The following is a 16,580-nucleotide window of genomic DNA, read 5'->3' on the forward strand; positions in this document are numbered from 1 at the left end:
TTCGACCTCCATCTGAGAAATCTGCAGGCCCTGCCCTGTGGGAGGACCCCCTTAAGATTGTTAACTTCCATCCAGGTTTTGTCATAACATCAGGACAGATGCTCCCTCCCTCAGCCCCTGAAACAGGGGTCAGGGTGCAAGTCTTACCAGAAGACAGAGGACCCAAGGCTCTTTATTAGTGTCTGAAGAAGAGGTGGCCGCAACCTTCAAGGCTAAGACGAGGAGAGAAGTGGCTCCCCCAGACTCAATACCAATAGACTTTCTTGTGTCTCCGAGTCTCCTGGATCCCCATCGCCTCCATCACTTCCTCCTCCAATGTCTTTAGACGAGGCACATAGGTTTTTTCTAGAGCATCTTCCACTGATGTGTCTTTGGGGCCATCTATTGAACCAGAGGAAGGAAGACGGGTGGGAGGGCTTCTTAACATCTCTTACTCCCACTCCCACTTTTGTTCCTGCCCCTCACCCAGCCTCACCAATCCATGTTTCAGGGACGATGCCATCAGCTCTGGGAACATCAGGTTTTGGGATGATCCTTCCTGATCTTGTGGACACTCGTACTCGCTCTCCTGCCTCGGTGAATCTCCACTCCACTTCAGTGGGTTTCCTAGTAGAAAGAAGAAGTGAGACCTCCAGGGAGCAGGTCTCCCTGCTATCTTCCAGCCCCAAAGTCACCATCTTATTTCTCTGCTACCCCTGGATTGGGGCTTCCTACAGGAGGACATGTCCATGAGATGGCCCCTCTCAATATCCAGCACATCCAACCCACCATTCCCTTTGGATAAATATGGTCAACAACCTTCCAACAGAAGGCAGGAAACCCTCTGACCAGAGCCCTTTAGGCTTGCCTGTCCATAGGATCCACAAGTTTGACTTGGTTGTGGAGCAAGGGTGCTTCGCTGGGGACCATGGTTCCCCGGAAATCCACAGTCTTGCCAACATAGCGGTAATGCTGTCCAAAAGAAGGGGGGAGGGTGGCTATCAGAAACCAAGGGGTGTGAAGGCGGCTTGTCTACTGCAACTCAGAGCATTCAGTCCATGCTGAACAGTGAAAGGTTCGGAGGTTCAGCTGTCGCACCATCCCCTCAGCCAGCCTCCTTCCTCCCTGTGCCGCTCTTCATAGACAGGGACGGATGGCACAGGCTTCCTGAGCATCACCACCCTCACTCTTTACTTACTGTATTCAGTCCCTCGACAACCACCCAGTTTCGCTGCCGGATAACTTGAACCACTTTGCCTTGCTTCCCGGCATCCTTGCCTTCTAGGATCTCTACCTGTGGGAAGATAGCGAGGGTCAGGGAGGGCGATCCTTGCCCGGGAGCACTCCACCACCCAACCTGTCTGAAACTCTCACCCTGTCCCCACAGAACAGATGCCAGTCTTCCTCAGGGATGGGTTCCACAGCCACCCGGCGCCGCCTGGTCCCTGGAGGGTTCTTCTTCTTATCTGCCAAGGAGCCTGGGCGGCTCATCCCATAGCGGTAGTTGGGAGGCAGGGTGACCTTAGATGCCAAGGCCAGCAGAGCAGAGAGCCGCATGGCTGGAGGATGTGAGAAGTCCCCTGGCCAGCAAAAGACCCAGAAATCTTCCTAGTCAGCTCTGAGGTAGACAGAAACAAGAGGGCAAAGAAACAAGAGAAGAAACATCTTTTTAAGCACCTACTCCATGGCTCAATGGACTCCATCCTACTGAATCCTCATAAGATACTATCTTCACTGTTACAGATGATGATATAGACTCAGATAATTTAAGTGACTTGTCAACGGTCATAATGTTACTATGTGGGAGAATCAGCATTCAAACCCACAGACACCTGACTTCAAAGTCCAAAAAAGTTCATTGAGGCCAGGACCATGTTATCTAGATCCATCCTGAATCTAGATTCTTTACCCCTGAACCACCTGGGAAACCCTTGGCAAGTATTAAGTACTCAATAAAAAATCTTTCAATAAATACACCAACAGCAAGATGTAAAGAAAACACTGGCATAAGTCCGAAAACCAGGCAATTATAGGTTAAGACAAACAGGCGGCAGAGATAAAAACTGGGATTAAGATGTCCCCATGTGCATGCACAGTTGCTCAGTCATGTCCAAACTCTTTGCAACCCCATAGCCTGCTGGACTCCCCTGGGCCTATAAGACTTCCAATTCCTAATCTCAATCAGGAAACAATCACTTCCCCCTGAGATAGTTTCTTTTCTAAAGGAAAAAGATCCAGAGCAAGACTGTCGGATTACAGAGACCTACAATTCCAAACTAAGTATGTACTCTAAGCTTCCCAGTTCTTGAAGGAAAATGGACTAACCCAACGGGCACGTGCTACCTTCCAGTGGCCATGCTAAGTGCGTTCCTGTGTCATCTCATTTAACCCCAAGGATAACTGACGAAGGAGGTACCATTAACCTTGCTCCATAGTAAAAATGAAGCCTAATTCAAAGAACAATTAAAGTTCACTATGATGACATTAAAAGCTCTGGACTGGGTAGTCAGAGGACCTGAGATCTAGTCTCTGCTCCACCATCAACTCATTCTGTGACCCTTGTCTTCTGAGCTCAGTTCCATTATCCATAAAATTTTACAGAGCTGTTTCTGTCATTCAAGTTATTTCTAAGATTTTAACAAAGCAAGACAGAATCATGTGGATAGTACTATCCTTTCGGGGTAAATTTAAAAATACATATTCTGTCATAGGCATAAATATCTACCAGAAGGAAACAGGGACCAACTAAAGTACTTGTTTTGGGGAAGACGAAGTTTGGGAGGGCTGTTCCTTGCCATAACTTTTGCGTTTTCTAACTACATACATTTAAAAATATATACCAACTGGTTTATCTGAATACTGAGATATTGGGTCATTTTTCTTCTCTATACTTCTCAATATGGTAAACAAAAGACCTAGTACTATTTTTAATTAATGCTGGATGAAGATATGGCCACAGGACTGGAAAAGGTCAGTTTTCATTCCAATCCCAAAGAAAGGCAATGCCAAAGAATGCTCAAACTACCGCACAACTGCACTCATCTCACACGCTAGTAAAGTAACGCTCAAAATTCTCCAAGCCAGGCTTCAGCAATACGTGAACCATGAACTTCCAGGTGTTCAAGATGGTTTTAGAAGAGGCAAAGGAACCAGAGACCAAATTGCCAACATTCGTTGGATCACTGAAAAAGCAAGAGAGTTCCAGAAAAACATCTATTTCTGCTTTATTGACTATGCCAAAGCCTTTGACTGTGTGGATCACAATCAACTGTGGAAAATTCTGAAAGAGATGGGAATACCAGACCACCTGATCTGCCTCTTGAGAAACCTGTATGCAGGTCAGGAAGCAACAGTTAGAACTGGACATGGAACAACAGACTGGTTCCAAATAGGGAAAGGAGTACGTCAAGGCTGTATATTGTCACCCTGCTTATTTAACTTCTATGCAGAGTACATCATGAGAAACGCTGGGCTGGATGAAGCACAAGCTGGAATCAAGCTTGCTGGGAGAAATATCAATAACCTCAGTATGCAGATGACACCACCCTTATTGCAGAAAGTGAAGAACTAAAGAGCCTCTTGATGAAAGTGAAAAGAGGAGAGTGAAAAAGTTGGCTTAAAGCTCAACATTCAGAAAACGAAGATCATGGTATCCGGTCCCATCACTTCATGGCAATTAGATGGGGAAACAGTGGAAACAGTGGCTGACTTTATTTTGGGGGGCTCCAAAATCACTGCAGATGGTGATTGTAGCCATGAAATGAAAAGACGCTTACTCCTTGGAAGGCAAGTTATGACCAACCTAGACAGCATATTAAAAAGCAGAGACATTACTTTGTCAACAAAAGTCTGTCTAATCAAGGCTATGGTTTTTCCAGTGGTCATGGAAAAACTCTCATGGATGTGAGAGTTGCACTATAAAGGAAGCTGAGTGCAGAAGAATTGATGCTTTTGAACTGTGGTGTTGGAGAAGACTCTTGAGAGTGAGTCCCTTGGACTGCAAGGAGATCCAACCAGTACATCCTAAAGGAAATCAGTCCTGGGTGTTCATTGGAAGGACTGATGTTGAAGCTGAAACTCCAATATTTTGGCCAACTGATGCGAAGAGCTGACTCATTTGAAAAGACCCTGGTGTTGGGAAAGATTGAAGGCAGGAGGAGAAGGGGACGACAGAGGATGAGACGGTTAGATGGCATAACCAACTTGATGGACATGAGTTTGAGTAAACTCCAAGAGTTGGTGATGGACAGGGAGGCCTGGTGTGCCTGGTGTTCATGGCATCGCAAAGAGTTGGACACGACTGAGCGACTGAACTGAAGTTTAGGGCCTCAGTGTTCCTTCATTCAGAATTTAAAAATGCTTAGGGAGCACTACTATGGGACAGATCTACGGTTAGGAACCTTACTATTCCCGGCATTTGATCATCACACTGCTGTTTGGGGGGAGGTTGACAAGAGATGAGGAAACCAAGGCCCGGAGAGCTGGTGACTTGCCCTAGTTCATACAGCTTGATAGTAGCAGCACGAATCTCAAGACCTGAGTCTCCTGCGTTGATTGCCATAAGACGTCCCTTAACCTCAGCCATTCTAGATCTGAAGCTCAGACAGGCGATCCCAGAAGCTCTCCCGCCTTAGATCTTTCTCTTCTTTCTCTACCAGCCCTGGAGAGGCTGGTGACCTTCCGCAGTGGGGCTTCCATTGCACGCTCTAGGGGAACTGTTGTGTAGGTAGTGATCCCTCAGGCCCCGGCTCCAAAGGCTGCTTCCACCGCCAGTCCCATCCTAGGTGCGGGTAATGATCAGCCCCCAGCGGTCTTCAGTACCCAGCCGCTCCGAACTTCCGATGCTTGGAGACCCCAGACGAAGCAATTGAGCCATGCCGGGGCAAAGGACCTTACCGTCCCCACCTCCCCGAACAACCCAGAGATCCCGAAATCTCTGGTTCACGATATCCTCACCTCAGCTTCCCGCTGATCCGCTGGCCTCCGCGGGTCCCATAGGCACGTGGGACCCAGGCCCCGCCCAATCCCATCACCCAGATTTCTGGGAAATGTAGTCTAATTGTACAAGGGACGCTCAACAACGAATCTAGCCTCTCTGCATGCTGGGAGTTGTAGTCCGCCGCTACGAAGCAAGAGGGAAGCAGGAAATCTGACCGGGTAGGAAATCGAGGAAGCTTTAGAGCACCGTGAAGCACGTCGGGAGTTGAAGGCAAAGTCGGATAGGCTGCGGTGCCAGGGACATTCCTGCGCGTGCTCTACGTGAAGGCCGCTGGGAATTGTAGTTACCAGGGACCATGGCTCCATTTTCTACGTGATTGCGGCTTCTTCAAAGCAGAGGGCCTTCCCTTTTAGTGAGACCACAGTCAGTACTCTCCCCGCCCGCCCTTCTCTGCTGGAGGGGGCCAAGGCAGATGACCAAAGTGTCACAGCTTTCTAAAAGGATGAAACCTGGCCTTTCGGTTCCAGTGGATGAACTAGTCACAAAATGTCAGACTGGAAGAAACCTCAGAGAGGATGAAATCCAACAATTCCACTTAATTCGGGAGTATTGAGAGGATTCCATGCTATGGACCGCCTCACCCTTCAACAGTTATCGGTAGCAGGCATCCCTAGCTTTGCCCTTGAGCCTCCAAGTTGTTTCTACAACAGACTCAACCCTCTCTTTCTTGGCCATTGTGAACCTACTTCTTGTGCAAACTTAAAAAGAACTTTCCCAGGTGCTTAGGGGGAAGCTATGTTAAACTGGCTGGGCAGAACCAGAGTACTAGGTGCAGTATTCTGTGACTTCGCCCTCATGTGGAAATTTCGTTGTTGTTCAGCGTCTGTCATGTATGACTCTGCGACCCCCATGGACTGTAGCACGCCAGGATCCTCTATCCTCCACTTTCTCCCAGAGTTTGCTCAAACACACGTTCATTGAGTCAGTGATGCTACCTGACCATCTCATACTCTGCAGTGCCCTTCTCCTTTTGCCTTCAATCTTTCCCAGCATCAGGGTCTTTTCCAATGAATATTCAGGGTTGATGATTGACTGGTTTGATCTCCAGACTCTTAAGAGTGAAATTCTATGTGGAATTGTAGGTATTTCAACAGACTGAGAATGGAGGAAGCTGGCACACCTTACCTGAATCTGAGAAGTGAATTTGGAAATCATTTGTAGTCTCTTTTCCCACTCCCCTGCACCATCAGTTAACCAACACACCTCCAAAGAATCAGTCAAAATCCAATGTAGTAATCAATGGGTTTTATTTTCCTAGAACTGAAATCATCTACGGTTTTCAGAGCTAAACTTCCAAAGCTACAGTCAGCAATTTTTCATCAGAGCCCAAGGGAGAGGGGCAAGGGTGAAAGAGACAAGAAACCGAAGAGGCAAATAGACCACTAGAAAGAGGTTGGGAGAGGGCGATGATTTCCCTCTGGCCTCTCAGTGGGTTACAAATCGGATCTGGTGACAACACTGAGTGGATCAGGTCGGGGGTATGTGGATGGAAATGACATCAGCAGGAACACCAAAGCTCCAACTACAACAAAAGTCATCAAGCCCCAAACAGAAGGGGAGCCTCCCAGTGCACCTCAGAAATGGGGGCAAGAGTGGGGGGCACACAAAGGGATGGGGGGGGGTTCTTTAAAATTTTTTTTTGTAATTTTCTTTTATTAAAAACATTTCCTAAAAAATGTGTCTTTTCCTTTATGTCTGGGTGATGTGTGTGACTGTAGGCTGGCCTTGAGCACTGGGAGAAGAGGGAAAAGGGTAGCTAAGGGTCTCCCCAGGGCATCCCATCTCTGGCCTGAGATCTAAAGGGGGATGGATACTCCTCAACACTCCCACCCAAGCTGGGTGAAGTCAGCCCTTCAGATCTCAGGTCCTTGACCCAAAGAACCCAAATCTTTTGATAATAAACTGTAACTCCCATAACACCTGGGGTCTGCATTAAGTGAGACAATTGCGCACTGTCAATCATCAAGGATTTATGGAAGGGAGCGCCTCGCCCCCTCCTCGCCCCCCCCACCCCCTACCCCAGCTGTCCCACTTTCCCTGAATCCAGGCAGCTGGGATAATAGGTGTGGGAGGAAGGGACAGGAGCTCAGGGAGATGTCATTCTCTTACCCATCCCCCCATTTGAAGTTTGCCCCTCCCAGACCCCAGAAGCCCACCCTGCTATTCATTCTCCATCCCCTCCATTCATAGCCCTGATCCCAGCCAACCTAGACGTCTAGAATGCCCGGGGAAGGGGGCGAGGGGTGTCAGGAGATGGAAATAGCCGGTCCAGGCCCTAACAAGTACACTGGGAAACAACTCCAGGCAGGGAGGGACACAATGGCGTCATCTCATCCCACAGAGCAGAAGACACGGACCTGACTCAGGTCACAGGTGTGTGGGGACACGGAGGTGAGGGCCACGTGGCCTGCCCCATCGGGGTCAATCTCCAGGGTCTGAGCTCAGAAGGGGGGAGAGTGGGAAAAGGAGAATGGGTTGGGGTGGGGAAGGGGTTCCCAGTTTGGAGGCCATGGCCAGTTTCCCCAGTAGCACCCAGACAGCAGCAGGAACGGGGCAGGGGCTCCTCTTGAAACATTGGTGGCTACAGGCTGCGGGGGAGGGTTGGAGGGGAGAAGGGTTAATGGTGTGGCCTTGGCCTGGCCAGGCCCCAGCCAGCGCCGTTCTCCTGGGAGAGCCCCCCTGCCTCCCGAGAGGCTGACTGCTGCAGGCCCTCCTCCTCCTCTCAGCAGAGGGCCCAGCCCTCCCAGCCCAACTGCCAAGGGGCAGGGGGCTCACTCACCTCTCGTGATCTCTCAGGCCCGGGGCCTCGGCGTCTTCCTTGGCAGCCTCTTCCTCTTCTTCCTCCTCTTCTTCCTCCTGAGGAGGCCCCCGGCCAGAGCCGGGCTCAGACGGGGTACTGTTCTTCTCCGCCTCCACTGGAAGGGGCCTCTCACCCTCCAAGGTGGCCCCCTCTTTCTCCTCCCCTTCAAGGTCTTCAGCTTCCTTGGGGCGTTTGGGGGAGTCCTGCGGCGGTTGGGCAGAGATAAGGCACGGCTGAGGCGGGACGGGGAGAACGCCCGCCTCCCCCTGCTTTCCCCAGAGGCTCCTTCCTGGGCAGACCAGCGCTCTTCCAGCCCTCTGCCAGCTCAGCTGTCTCCTGTGGCCCATCTTCTAAGGAGGGACCCCCCCGCCAAGACTAGGGGTTGAGCCTCTCAGACTGGACACTCCCTAAAAAAGTAGTAACTTCTCTCCTCAAGACTAGGAGCCCTGCTTCTGGGAGCCCAGGCAGGGGGCAGTTACCTCCAGTAGGTCCCCCGCTCTCCTCTTCAGCGCTCCCTTCTCATTCTTCTCCTTGGTTGGCTCGTCAATGACTAGCTTCCCTTCCTCATCACTGCTTCCCTCGGCATTCCCCTTCTTGTCGCCATCACCCTCAGTGGCTTCGGGCTCCGGTTCGGGCTCTTCCACACAGCTCTTTTTCTGGGAGGACTGTGGTGGAGACAGTGGAGGCTGAGTGGCACCAGCAGCTGCCACGCAGGGCCCCCTCCCCAGATCCCTCCCTCGGCCACTCACTCCTTCCTTTGCCCGCCTCTCCCCCGCCCCCACCCAGGTGCCCAGTCTCACAAGTGATTTGAGACCCACCTCTGTCGGATTAGCCCCGGGGTAAACCCACTGGCCGGGCAGGCAGGGCTCTGTGCAGGAGGGGGGAGGGCTGGAGCAGGAGGCAAAACCTCGGGTCAACTTCTCCCAAAGGGAGCTGGGACCCTTTCCCCGCCAACCCCCGCCCCCCACCCTCCCGCCTCATCCTGCCCGGCTCACGAGCACCTCCTCCTGGAAGCCTTTGTGGAAAGAGTTGAGGCCACATCTTCTATTCACTCTGGGCCCGCCAAAGGCCTGCCCCCACTTACCGCCTCAGTCCTGTTCTTGCCCCTCCCAGGCGCTGTCTAACAAGTGGCCCCTCACCACAGCTACATCGCACACCCAGAGCCCCATGCCCTCTTGCAGGAAGCCCCCCACCCCTCACCCCATGAGTTCCTACTCTGAAAGCCCTGGTGTTGGTTTCTGAGCCCCACCCTGTTCATGAAGACTAAGCGCCACAGGTGGGCCCTGTGTGATCACACCTATGGCCACACCTGCTTTCCAAAGTGTGGGGGGGGGGGTGGTCTCTGGGGGCGGCCGGCAGCTCACCTGGTAGCCAGAAGCCTTGACGGTGGGGTTGTTCTCGATCTCCCACAGCCCCTCGCTGAACCCTTTCCTCTTGTTGGGCTTGCCAAACTTCTCCTTGGACTCTTCGTAAGGGAAGAGGTCTTTGGGGCCCAGGAATGCCCTGGTGAGAGATGGGAGACTGTGCTCTCGAGCCCCTCACTGCATCTGAGCTGCGCAGCCCCACAGGCGAGGGGTGCTGGCACCACCGCTCTTCCCCCCAGCCGGCCCTCCCTCCCACTTCTGCTCCCTCACTCACGTCTCGTGGGTCCCGAAAAAAAAGACTTGGTATTTGTTGGCTGTTGATTTCACGGCAGCCTCCGGCATCTCGTCAATCTGAGAGCAAAATGAGGAAAGGGAGCATGAGCTGGAGCCCTAAGGTCATGAACTGGAGGCCAGAGGACAGGTGCTGTGGGGCTGACCTCTAAGGCACACACGTGGAAAATCAGACTGAGAGGGACCCAGCAGTTCACCAAGGGGGTTTCTAAACCATTTTTAGCAGTAGGACTTTGTTCAAAGGAAGTCAGACACAAAAGCCCAGCAGAAATCCTCCCTCTCCTTCACAAACCAAACAGCATCCCTAAACAGATCCCGTCCACAAGGCTCCATGTCTCCGCCATCACCCTGGCGGGTCCACCCACTGCCACGCCTCTTGCCCGGACTGAAACCACAGCCTCCGTTCTTGCTTCACTACAACCCATTCTCCAAGCTGCCACCAGGGGGAGCCTTTCCAAGTGCGGGTCTGAGCATTCTTTCTCCCTGCTAGTGGCTTTTCAGGATTCTAGGGACCACCCATTCACCATTATCCATAATGTCAAGGTCTGAATTCCAGTGCTGCCACTAATATTTGTATGACCTTGGGCAACTTACAGAACCTCAGTTTCCTCATCTGTAAAATGGAGAGTGTCACAGTCCAAGGGTTGTAAGGCTTAAATGACCATAACGTGGTCCGTCCCACATAAATGTTCGCTATTGTCGTCTTCTCCCAGTACACTGTCCTTCTGCGCTCTGCTCCAGCCACACTGATCTCAGTCTTCTATACTCACTAACTCCTGATCAGCCTTCCGACCTCAGGCCCATCATCACTTCCTCCAGAAAGCTTCCCCACCTCTCCCAATCTGATCGGCTTCCCAGATAAAACTCTCAGCACGTCTCCTTCACAGTGCTTTTTACAATTCCAATATTAATGTCTATGTTGACTATACCTTCCCCAAGATCAGAGAAGTCTGTTTATATGTCCAGCACACTGCCTAGCACACAGTGGGTACACAATAGTCACTAGATGACTATGAAACAGACTGCTCTGACTGAAAGTGAAGAGGTGAGGCCAAGGGGCTGCCTATTTAGTATTACCCAGCAGTAGCAGCTCCCCCAAAGAATTTTGGGGAACTCTTTTTGAAAGTCACGTGACATACACTCTCATTTTACAGACAAGGAAACTGAAGCTCAGAAAAGTGATTTTCCCAAAATGACAGGACAAGTTAGAGAGGGCCAGATGTCAGAAACAGCTCCTGACTTGATTCTCTGCCTCAAATGTCCCTAGCGGGTGAGGGATGCTGTGATGGAGAAGGCGCAGAGGTCTGAGGCCAGGGAAATAGTGAGATGCAGTGGCCTACACAGCTTCTCCCGGATCAGGCCCTAGAAGCCCAGGCCAAGCTGAGTTAGGGGAGAACTACAACTCCCAGCAACACTTGCAGCAGCCCCAGCGGCCTGGCTTCCCGCCGGACAGAGGCCAGGTGGCCATGTTGACTGGGGCCCCAGGCGCAGATAGGAAAGAGAGACAGGCCAAAGCAGTGATTAAACACACACACAGAGTAGAACAGTGTGTCTGACTAGGGACCTGGGAGACAGGGAGGCTGGAAATAAACTGACACACACCCAGGAGAGGGGGTGGAACCTGGGCAAGAATCTGAGGGGCATCTTGCTCCAGACATGGAGTCTTCAGGCTCCTGAGCACCTCCCCCCTTGCCCTGTGGCCTCTGGGGACAGAGGTCCAGCCCCTCCTCCCCAGGAAGGCCCAGCACAAACTATGCCCTCCCCACCACCCAGAGACACGGGTGTGAGAGCAGGGGGTGGAAAGGCATGCTGTCCCCCCACCCCAGCTCAATCCCCATCGCCATGACAACCCAACCCCGCCCCCAGGGCCACTCAGCAACCAGGAATGTGACTGCTCCTCCCCCCCCCCTCCCCAGGCCCTCTCTCCAGATTAGGGAGGAGGGGACACTAACTGACACCCCACCCCCAAGCCTGGAGTCTGGCACCTGGGTCCCTGGCTGTGCCTGAAACCCCAGCCAGGGCTGAGGGCCAGGCCCTGCTCAGGAAGCCAGAGCTGGGGTGTGGGCGGAGGAGGAGCCGCCTCCACCAGGACACCTGGGTCCTGTTGCCAGCTAGTTCCCCACCCTCCTCTCAGAGGGGGTAACAAAAAATAAAATGAGAGGCTCCAGGGCTCAGAAATCCCAGGAGACAGGCAGGCATAAGACAATAATAGCAGAAGCCCTTTCCTAGGCCTCTTTCGGTGGATCTTTGTGCATCAGGAAAGAGAACTGGGGGTGGGGGGTGGGGGAGTATCTAAGGGTCCCAGTTAGGAACTCATCTGGGCTCCATGTTTTCAGTGCCACACTTGAGCCAGGCAGTAACAGGCTTGTAGGAAATGTGATGCAAGGGGAGAAACTGAGGCCCAGGAAAGGGGCTAGGGTGAGCAAAGGAGTCAGAAACAGGAAACACGCTCGAGGTGCTCTCAAGGAGCTGAGACCAGGCAAGCGGCGCTCCGACCTTTAGTCTCCTTCCCGTGGGAAACAAACTCAAAGAGAGAGGTGGCTCAACACTGTGATGGGATCCAGGAGGCCACCAGCTGCCCAGCCTCAGGGGCGGGGAAGAAACAAAAGAATGGATGGGAATTAAAAATAGAACGAGACACACCAGATATACCCACCCTGCTGACTTCTAGCAAAATAAAGGGTGGGTCGAGAGGAAAGAGGGAGGCCAAGGACCTGGGCAGATGGGCATCTACCCCCAAAAGGGTAATGCCACCCCCACCCCATCTGACCTTGAGAGTAGGCACCTGTGGGGGAAGGGCCAGGAGAGCAAGTGCTTTTCACTTAATGGAATTCCCAATCCCTCACCCCAAAAAGGGGAGACATTCCTTCTTCAGTGGATCCTTCATCCTTCAAGCCACAAAGGAAATGTCTTATCTTGCATTTGGAAGTGAAAGGCGGTTCTTCATCGACAACATAGAGGATATGAGGTCTCAGGGGAGGCCTGTGTCCCCAGTACAGACATGTGTCTCCCAGGCGGTGCCTTTATATCCAGACTGTGACTCAGAACAAGTGAGTCAAGGCTTAGTGAGTCAGGGTGGGGCCAGAGAAGTGCTGGAGACCCCCCACTGCACGTCCTCCACTGGCCAACAGGGGAGGGGGCTCTGCTCCTTCCCAGCCATTTTAGGAATCCTGGCAAGTTACTTCCCCCTGGCTGGGGCTCTTCCACTCCCACACCTGCCTACTGCCTTTGCCTGGCTCCTTCAGACAGGCCGGAGCATAGGAAATTCCATCCTGCCAGAGCCCATGGGACACCTTCTAAGGTCTGAAGTTCCCAGGTGAGGAGTGGTGAGAGAAAATTAAACACCTCTCCCCCAGCCTCATACCCAATCCAGGCCCAGGGGCGCCTGGCTCAGCACACCGGAAGGCAGCCCAGAAGGCTAAACCCACACTGACTGCCAGCCAGGGTTCTGACCACCACACCCAGGGCCCAGGCCTGACCTGACCCAGGAACCGGAAAATCTGGGGCAGGAGACAGTTGGGGCCAGGAAAGTGTGGCAAGCTGGAGAGGCAGAAAAGGTGGTGCCTGGGTGTGGGGGAGGGGCAGAGAGAGAAAAGATGGGTGAGGCCCTCGGGCTGTGCAGGTTTTCTGGGACTGTGAAACAGGAAGTGAAGAAAGGAGGAAGGAACAGAAGGGGAAAAATCCCTGAGTCTTGCAGGTTAATTGTTAAGTGCTTGGAGATCCCCCGGGGAAGTTAGGCAGAAGGAAGAGGAAAGGAAAAGATTAAGATGGAGTCACACTGTCCTTCCAGGCAGGTCTTGCCTACCACGTGGTCCCTCTGGCTGGACTCTGCAAACACTGGGCTGTTCCAGTCTCACCCAGAGTCAGTCACCCTCCCCAGAAGTAGGGCCTAAGGAAGAAAAGTCCACACATTTGCCTTCACCATGGCTGAGGGCTCTGGTTGCCTATTATATGGAACAGTTAGCAAGGCTCCTCCATTCCTCCTCCATCTCAGGAAGAGCCAGAGTCTCTTCAGACTCTGCCACTCTATAGACTAAGACAGCATCCAAGGGTGGTAAGGAGACCCCAATTTGTCTGCTCTTTTGGCATTCAAGCAGAATGTATTCGGAACATAACTACCTTGGGTGTACCACTCCCTCTAATTTTCATAATCAAGACCCAGAGCGCAGGCAAAGGGTGGGGTCCTATCTCTTTGGGATCCAGTCTGGTCCCCCTCCCCCAACTCTAACTTTATCTAAAGGGTCCAGCCCTCAACCGAGCAACAGACTGCCCCCTGTCCTAGAGGCCCGGGATGAAGAAGAAATAGACATTATTCCCAGCCCCAGTGCTGCCCTTACTCCAAGGCCACCAGAAACCCGAAGGTCTTCTTCATATGGGCCAGTATGCATCCATATGGGGCCCTCCCTTCTCTGCAGCCCTAAGGGGTCCTCTGCAACCCACATTCCAGCTGAGCCCCTTCCCCAGTCTCTGGGCTTTCTCCCACCCCCAGGAGGTAGGAGCAGTAGAGACCTCGGTTCAGTTCTTGCCCTGCCCACCAGGACCTTGGCATCTGAACCAAGAAGCCAGATGGATCAAAGGTGCAGGGTAAAGTACACGAGTGTCCACACACCACACACAGACATACACACACACAGCTGACCGTGGCTGCTTGCTCACACTGCCCCCAGCCGCCACCACCACCCAAGTCCCCTAGGAGGCCTTGGAAGTTGGGAGAGCCCTGCTTCACTCTAGACTTCACTCCCACTCCAGAGGCCAGACATCTAGAAGTTTCCAGGAACAAGGAGCTCAAGGCATATGGGATTAGGCACATTCCTGAGGAGAGGGTACAGAGTGAGGATCTCCTGGATTTTCTCAGGCTGGCCCCAAAGTTGGTCTGCACACTCTGAGCAGGACCCAGGGGGGCCTGGACCAACTTTCCTCAGGGCAGGGTCTGGCCCAGATGAAGACACAGACTCACGTGGAAAAGAGCAACCCACAGCCAATAACGCAGTTCTACACTTGGCCCCCTCGCCCAGAAGACTCCTTCCCTCTACTTCTCTCTGCCCTTGGATTTCACTCTATACTCGAGGGCCAAACCCAAAGGCCCTACACCATCTTTGAAATAAGTTGCCGGAGGCACTGTCCCTTGTGACACCCCAACCTCCTCCAACAACCTCTGGCAACCTCCCATACAGTTACTTCACCTGTCTCAGTTCTAGGGGAAACACGATGAATGCTCCAGGCTGGGCTTTTGGGCCCCACCCTCCCACCTGGCCAGGTGCTGGGCAGAGGTGGTGGTGGGGCGCCTCATATTGGCGGGCTGAATCAACCACATGGCAGACTGGACCGTTCTGGCGGGAGAGGCTTAAGAAATGGGGAGGAGAAGCAACTCGGGTTCCCTCCACCTCCACTTACAGGGAGGGCAGCCTGGACTGGACTTCTCAATCCAACAAGGGCCCTGCCACCCTCAGCCCCAAGTCTGAGTTGGCAGCACACGAAGCAGTATTTTTGTGGGGTTGAGGAGTGAAGGGTACTAGCGGGTGATTTCCAAACCAGGCAGATTCCCTCTTCTTCCGCCCCCCACCTCCCAACAACGATTCCTCGACCCTCCCAGCTTCAGATCTCTTACGGATGCCCCAAACCAAAGTTTTGTAGAAGCGAACTCCGCCTCCGTTTATCTCTTTCTGGGCTGAGATCCTGCTTAACCATCTCATCTAGAAGAGGAGAGTTTGAACCAGGGGTAACAATCAGTGAAGAAACTGGGGGTCTCTAAGGGGGTCCCTGAGGGGGGTAGCAGTGGCGCTTGGGGGGTGGGAGGAGTTACACGACTGGCCCGTGCCCGTGTAGCGCGCCCGAAACCGCTGGGAGTATGGGGGCTGGGGGCGGAACTGAGCACGCGGAGCCGGGGGCCGGAAAGTGACCGGCGCTCTCGGTTCCCCACGCCGCGCACACGCCACTACGCGCGGACGCCGTGTGGCCAGGTGTTCGCCGCCGCCGCCGCCGCCCCACCACCCCGCCTCCACCATTATATAACCGGCGGGTGGGTTTGGAGTCGCTTGGCTAAGACTCGGGGACTCAGACGCCCCCCGCCCCCACTCCCAACCCCTCCGCGCGGAGCGCTCGTGCCCTCCCGGCTGTTATGCAACCCAAGCCTGGAGGTGGATAGGAGGCGGCGGGCCGCGCTGCTCACCCGGGCCGGCCAGTGTGGGTAGCCCTTCATCTTGGCGAACACCAGGTCCCCGCATTTGTACTCCTTCTGCCGGTTGGATCGCGACATGGCGGGGCTCCGGGCGCCCCGGGCTCCGCGCCGGGCCGGAAAGCGCGAGCCCAAGTTTGCGCGTGCGGCGGTAGCGGCGCCGCTCCGCTCCGGCCCTCGCGCGGCCCCCGCCTCGATGGTGGCCCCCGGCCCGGGCTCCGGCGCTGCCACGGCGACTCCGCCCGCGCGCCGCACGGACGGGGCGGGCGCGGATCTGGGGCAACGCTCCGGTACGATGGGTGCGCGCTTGTGCAGTTGTTTGTGTTTGAAATTCAATTGCTCCCTCCGCTGCGCGAGGCCTCTTCCTCCACCCCCCGCCCGGTCCCCACTCCTCCCTCCTCCTTTTCCCACTCCTCCTCCTCCTCCCCCCTCCGCGCTCCCTCCCGCGGCGGTTTGATGCGTGCAGCTTCTTGACGCCCTGTGCCTGCCACTGCCCGTCGCCCAACCTGGAGCCGCCTGGCGGCGCGCGGCGACACAGGCGTGAGGAGCCGATCGCCGAGCAAGCCGAGTAGGCTTTGTGTGCCCGCTGTCGGTGGGTGCCGGCCCGCCCGCGCGCCCGGGAGGAGCTGGCGCCCGGCTGGACGGAGCGGCCTGGCGCCCCTCCCCCGGACCCACGGGGCGCTCCCAACCGCGACTTCAGCGCAGCCAAGTGTCGAAGTTTAGGCGTCGTGCCTCTGCCCTCGGCTCCATCCCTATCGGTGAATGTTAGCTCCGTTCCCGGTGCGTGGCTGCGTGCTGGGCGCTGGGGCGAGGGCTAGGTACGGCGCCACTGAGCACACAGGTTCGGCCTGGGCCTCGACGTGCTTACAGTCAGCGGGGTGTTCCCTAAAATGCCGGGCATTGCGCCCTACGACGGCCTTTGTGGAATTTGTTAGCAAGGAGATTTCGGAGTGCTTGTGGCACAAAGTGGCC

General features: G+C 54.2%; 2 protein-coding genes across 6 annotated transcripts; both read right to left on the bottom strand.

Moving 5' to 3' along the window:
- Positions 1–143: 143 nt before the first annotated feature.
- On the bottom strand, positions 144–4,975 carry MRPL24 (mitochondrial ribosomal protein L24). Its single transcript, XM_086393399.1, has 6 exons — positions 4,936–4,975; positions 1,354–1,597; positions 1,178–1,273; positions 848–951; positions 476–606; positions 144–381 (listed from the first exon to the last, which is right to left on the bottom strand). The coding sequence occupies exons 2-6, from the start codon at positions 1,534–1,536 to the stop codon at positions 245–247; spliced, it is 651 nt and encodes a 216-aa protein (XP_086249525.1). The 5' UTR covers positions 1,537–1,597; positions 4,936–4,975; the 3' UTR covers positions 144–244.
- Positions 4,976–6,208: 1,233 nt separating this feature from the next.
- On the bottom strand, positions 6,209–15,995 carry HDGF (heparin binding growth factor). 5 transcript variants are annotated; one of them, XR_015161180.1, is made up of 7 exons: positions 15,603–15,995; positions 9,417–9,493; positions 9,143–9,281; positions 8,597–8,666; positions 8,258–8,443; positions 7,758–7,981; positions 6,209–7,566 (listed from the first exon to the last, which is right to left on the bottom strand). XR_015161180.1 is itself a non-coding variant. In XM_086393395.1 (6 exons), exons 1-6 carry the CDS (start codon positions 15,687–15,689, stop codon positions 7,560–7,562), a joined length of 720 nt encoding a protein of 239 aa, XP_086249521.1. In that variant the 5' UTR covers positions 15,690–15,995; the 3' UTR covers positions 6,209–7,559. The 5 variants fall into 5 exon arrangements, 4 of the variants coding, with proteins under 4 accessions (XP_086249521.1, XP_086249524.1, XP_086249522.1 ...); XM_086393395.1 differs by lacking the exon at positions 8,597–8,666; XM_086393398.1 differs by lacking the exons at positions 8,597–8,666; positions 15,603–15,995 and adding an exon at positions 14,617–15,516.
- Between the last annotated feature and the right edge of the window lie 585 nt (positions 15,996–16,580).

This window comes from Bos grunniens, chromosome 3, assembly GCF_055505025.1.
Source record: "Bos grunniens cultivar Pamir isolate PY7600 chromosome 3, Bosgru_T2T1.0, whole genome shotgun sequence".
In the NCBI taxonomy this organism is placed as follows: Eukaryota; Metazoa; Chordata; class Mammalia; order Artiodactyla; family Bovidae; genus Bos; species Bos grunniens.

Bases quoted from the DNA above. Each gene is read 5' to 3' on its own strand.
- MRPL24 (XM_086393399.1), bottom strand. From the start codon at position 1,536: ATGCGGCTCTCTGCTCTGCTGGCCTTGGCATCTAAGGTCACCCTGCCT. The intron at 607-847 runs GCAAGCCTAAAG...TCTTTCTACTAG, and splicing joins CTTGTGGATCCTATGGACAG to GAAACCCACTGAAGTGGAGT. The intron at 382-475 runs GTGAGGCTGGGT...CTGGTTCAATAG, and splicing joins CGTCCCTGAAACATGGATTG to ATGGCCCCAAAGACACATCA.
- HDGF (XM_086393395.1), bottom strand. From the start codon at position 15,689: ATGTCGCGATCCAACCGGCAGAAGGAGTACAAATGCGGGGACCTGGTG. The intron at 9,494-15,602 runs GTGAGCAGCGCG...TTTTGCTCTCAG, and splicing joins ACCCACACTGGCCGGCCCGG to ATTGACGAGATGCCGGAGGC. The intron at 7,982-8,257 runs GTAACTGCCCCC...CAACCGCCGCAG, and splicing joins GAGCGGGGGACCTACTGGAG to GACTCCCCCAAACGCCCCAA.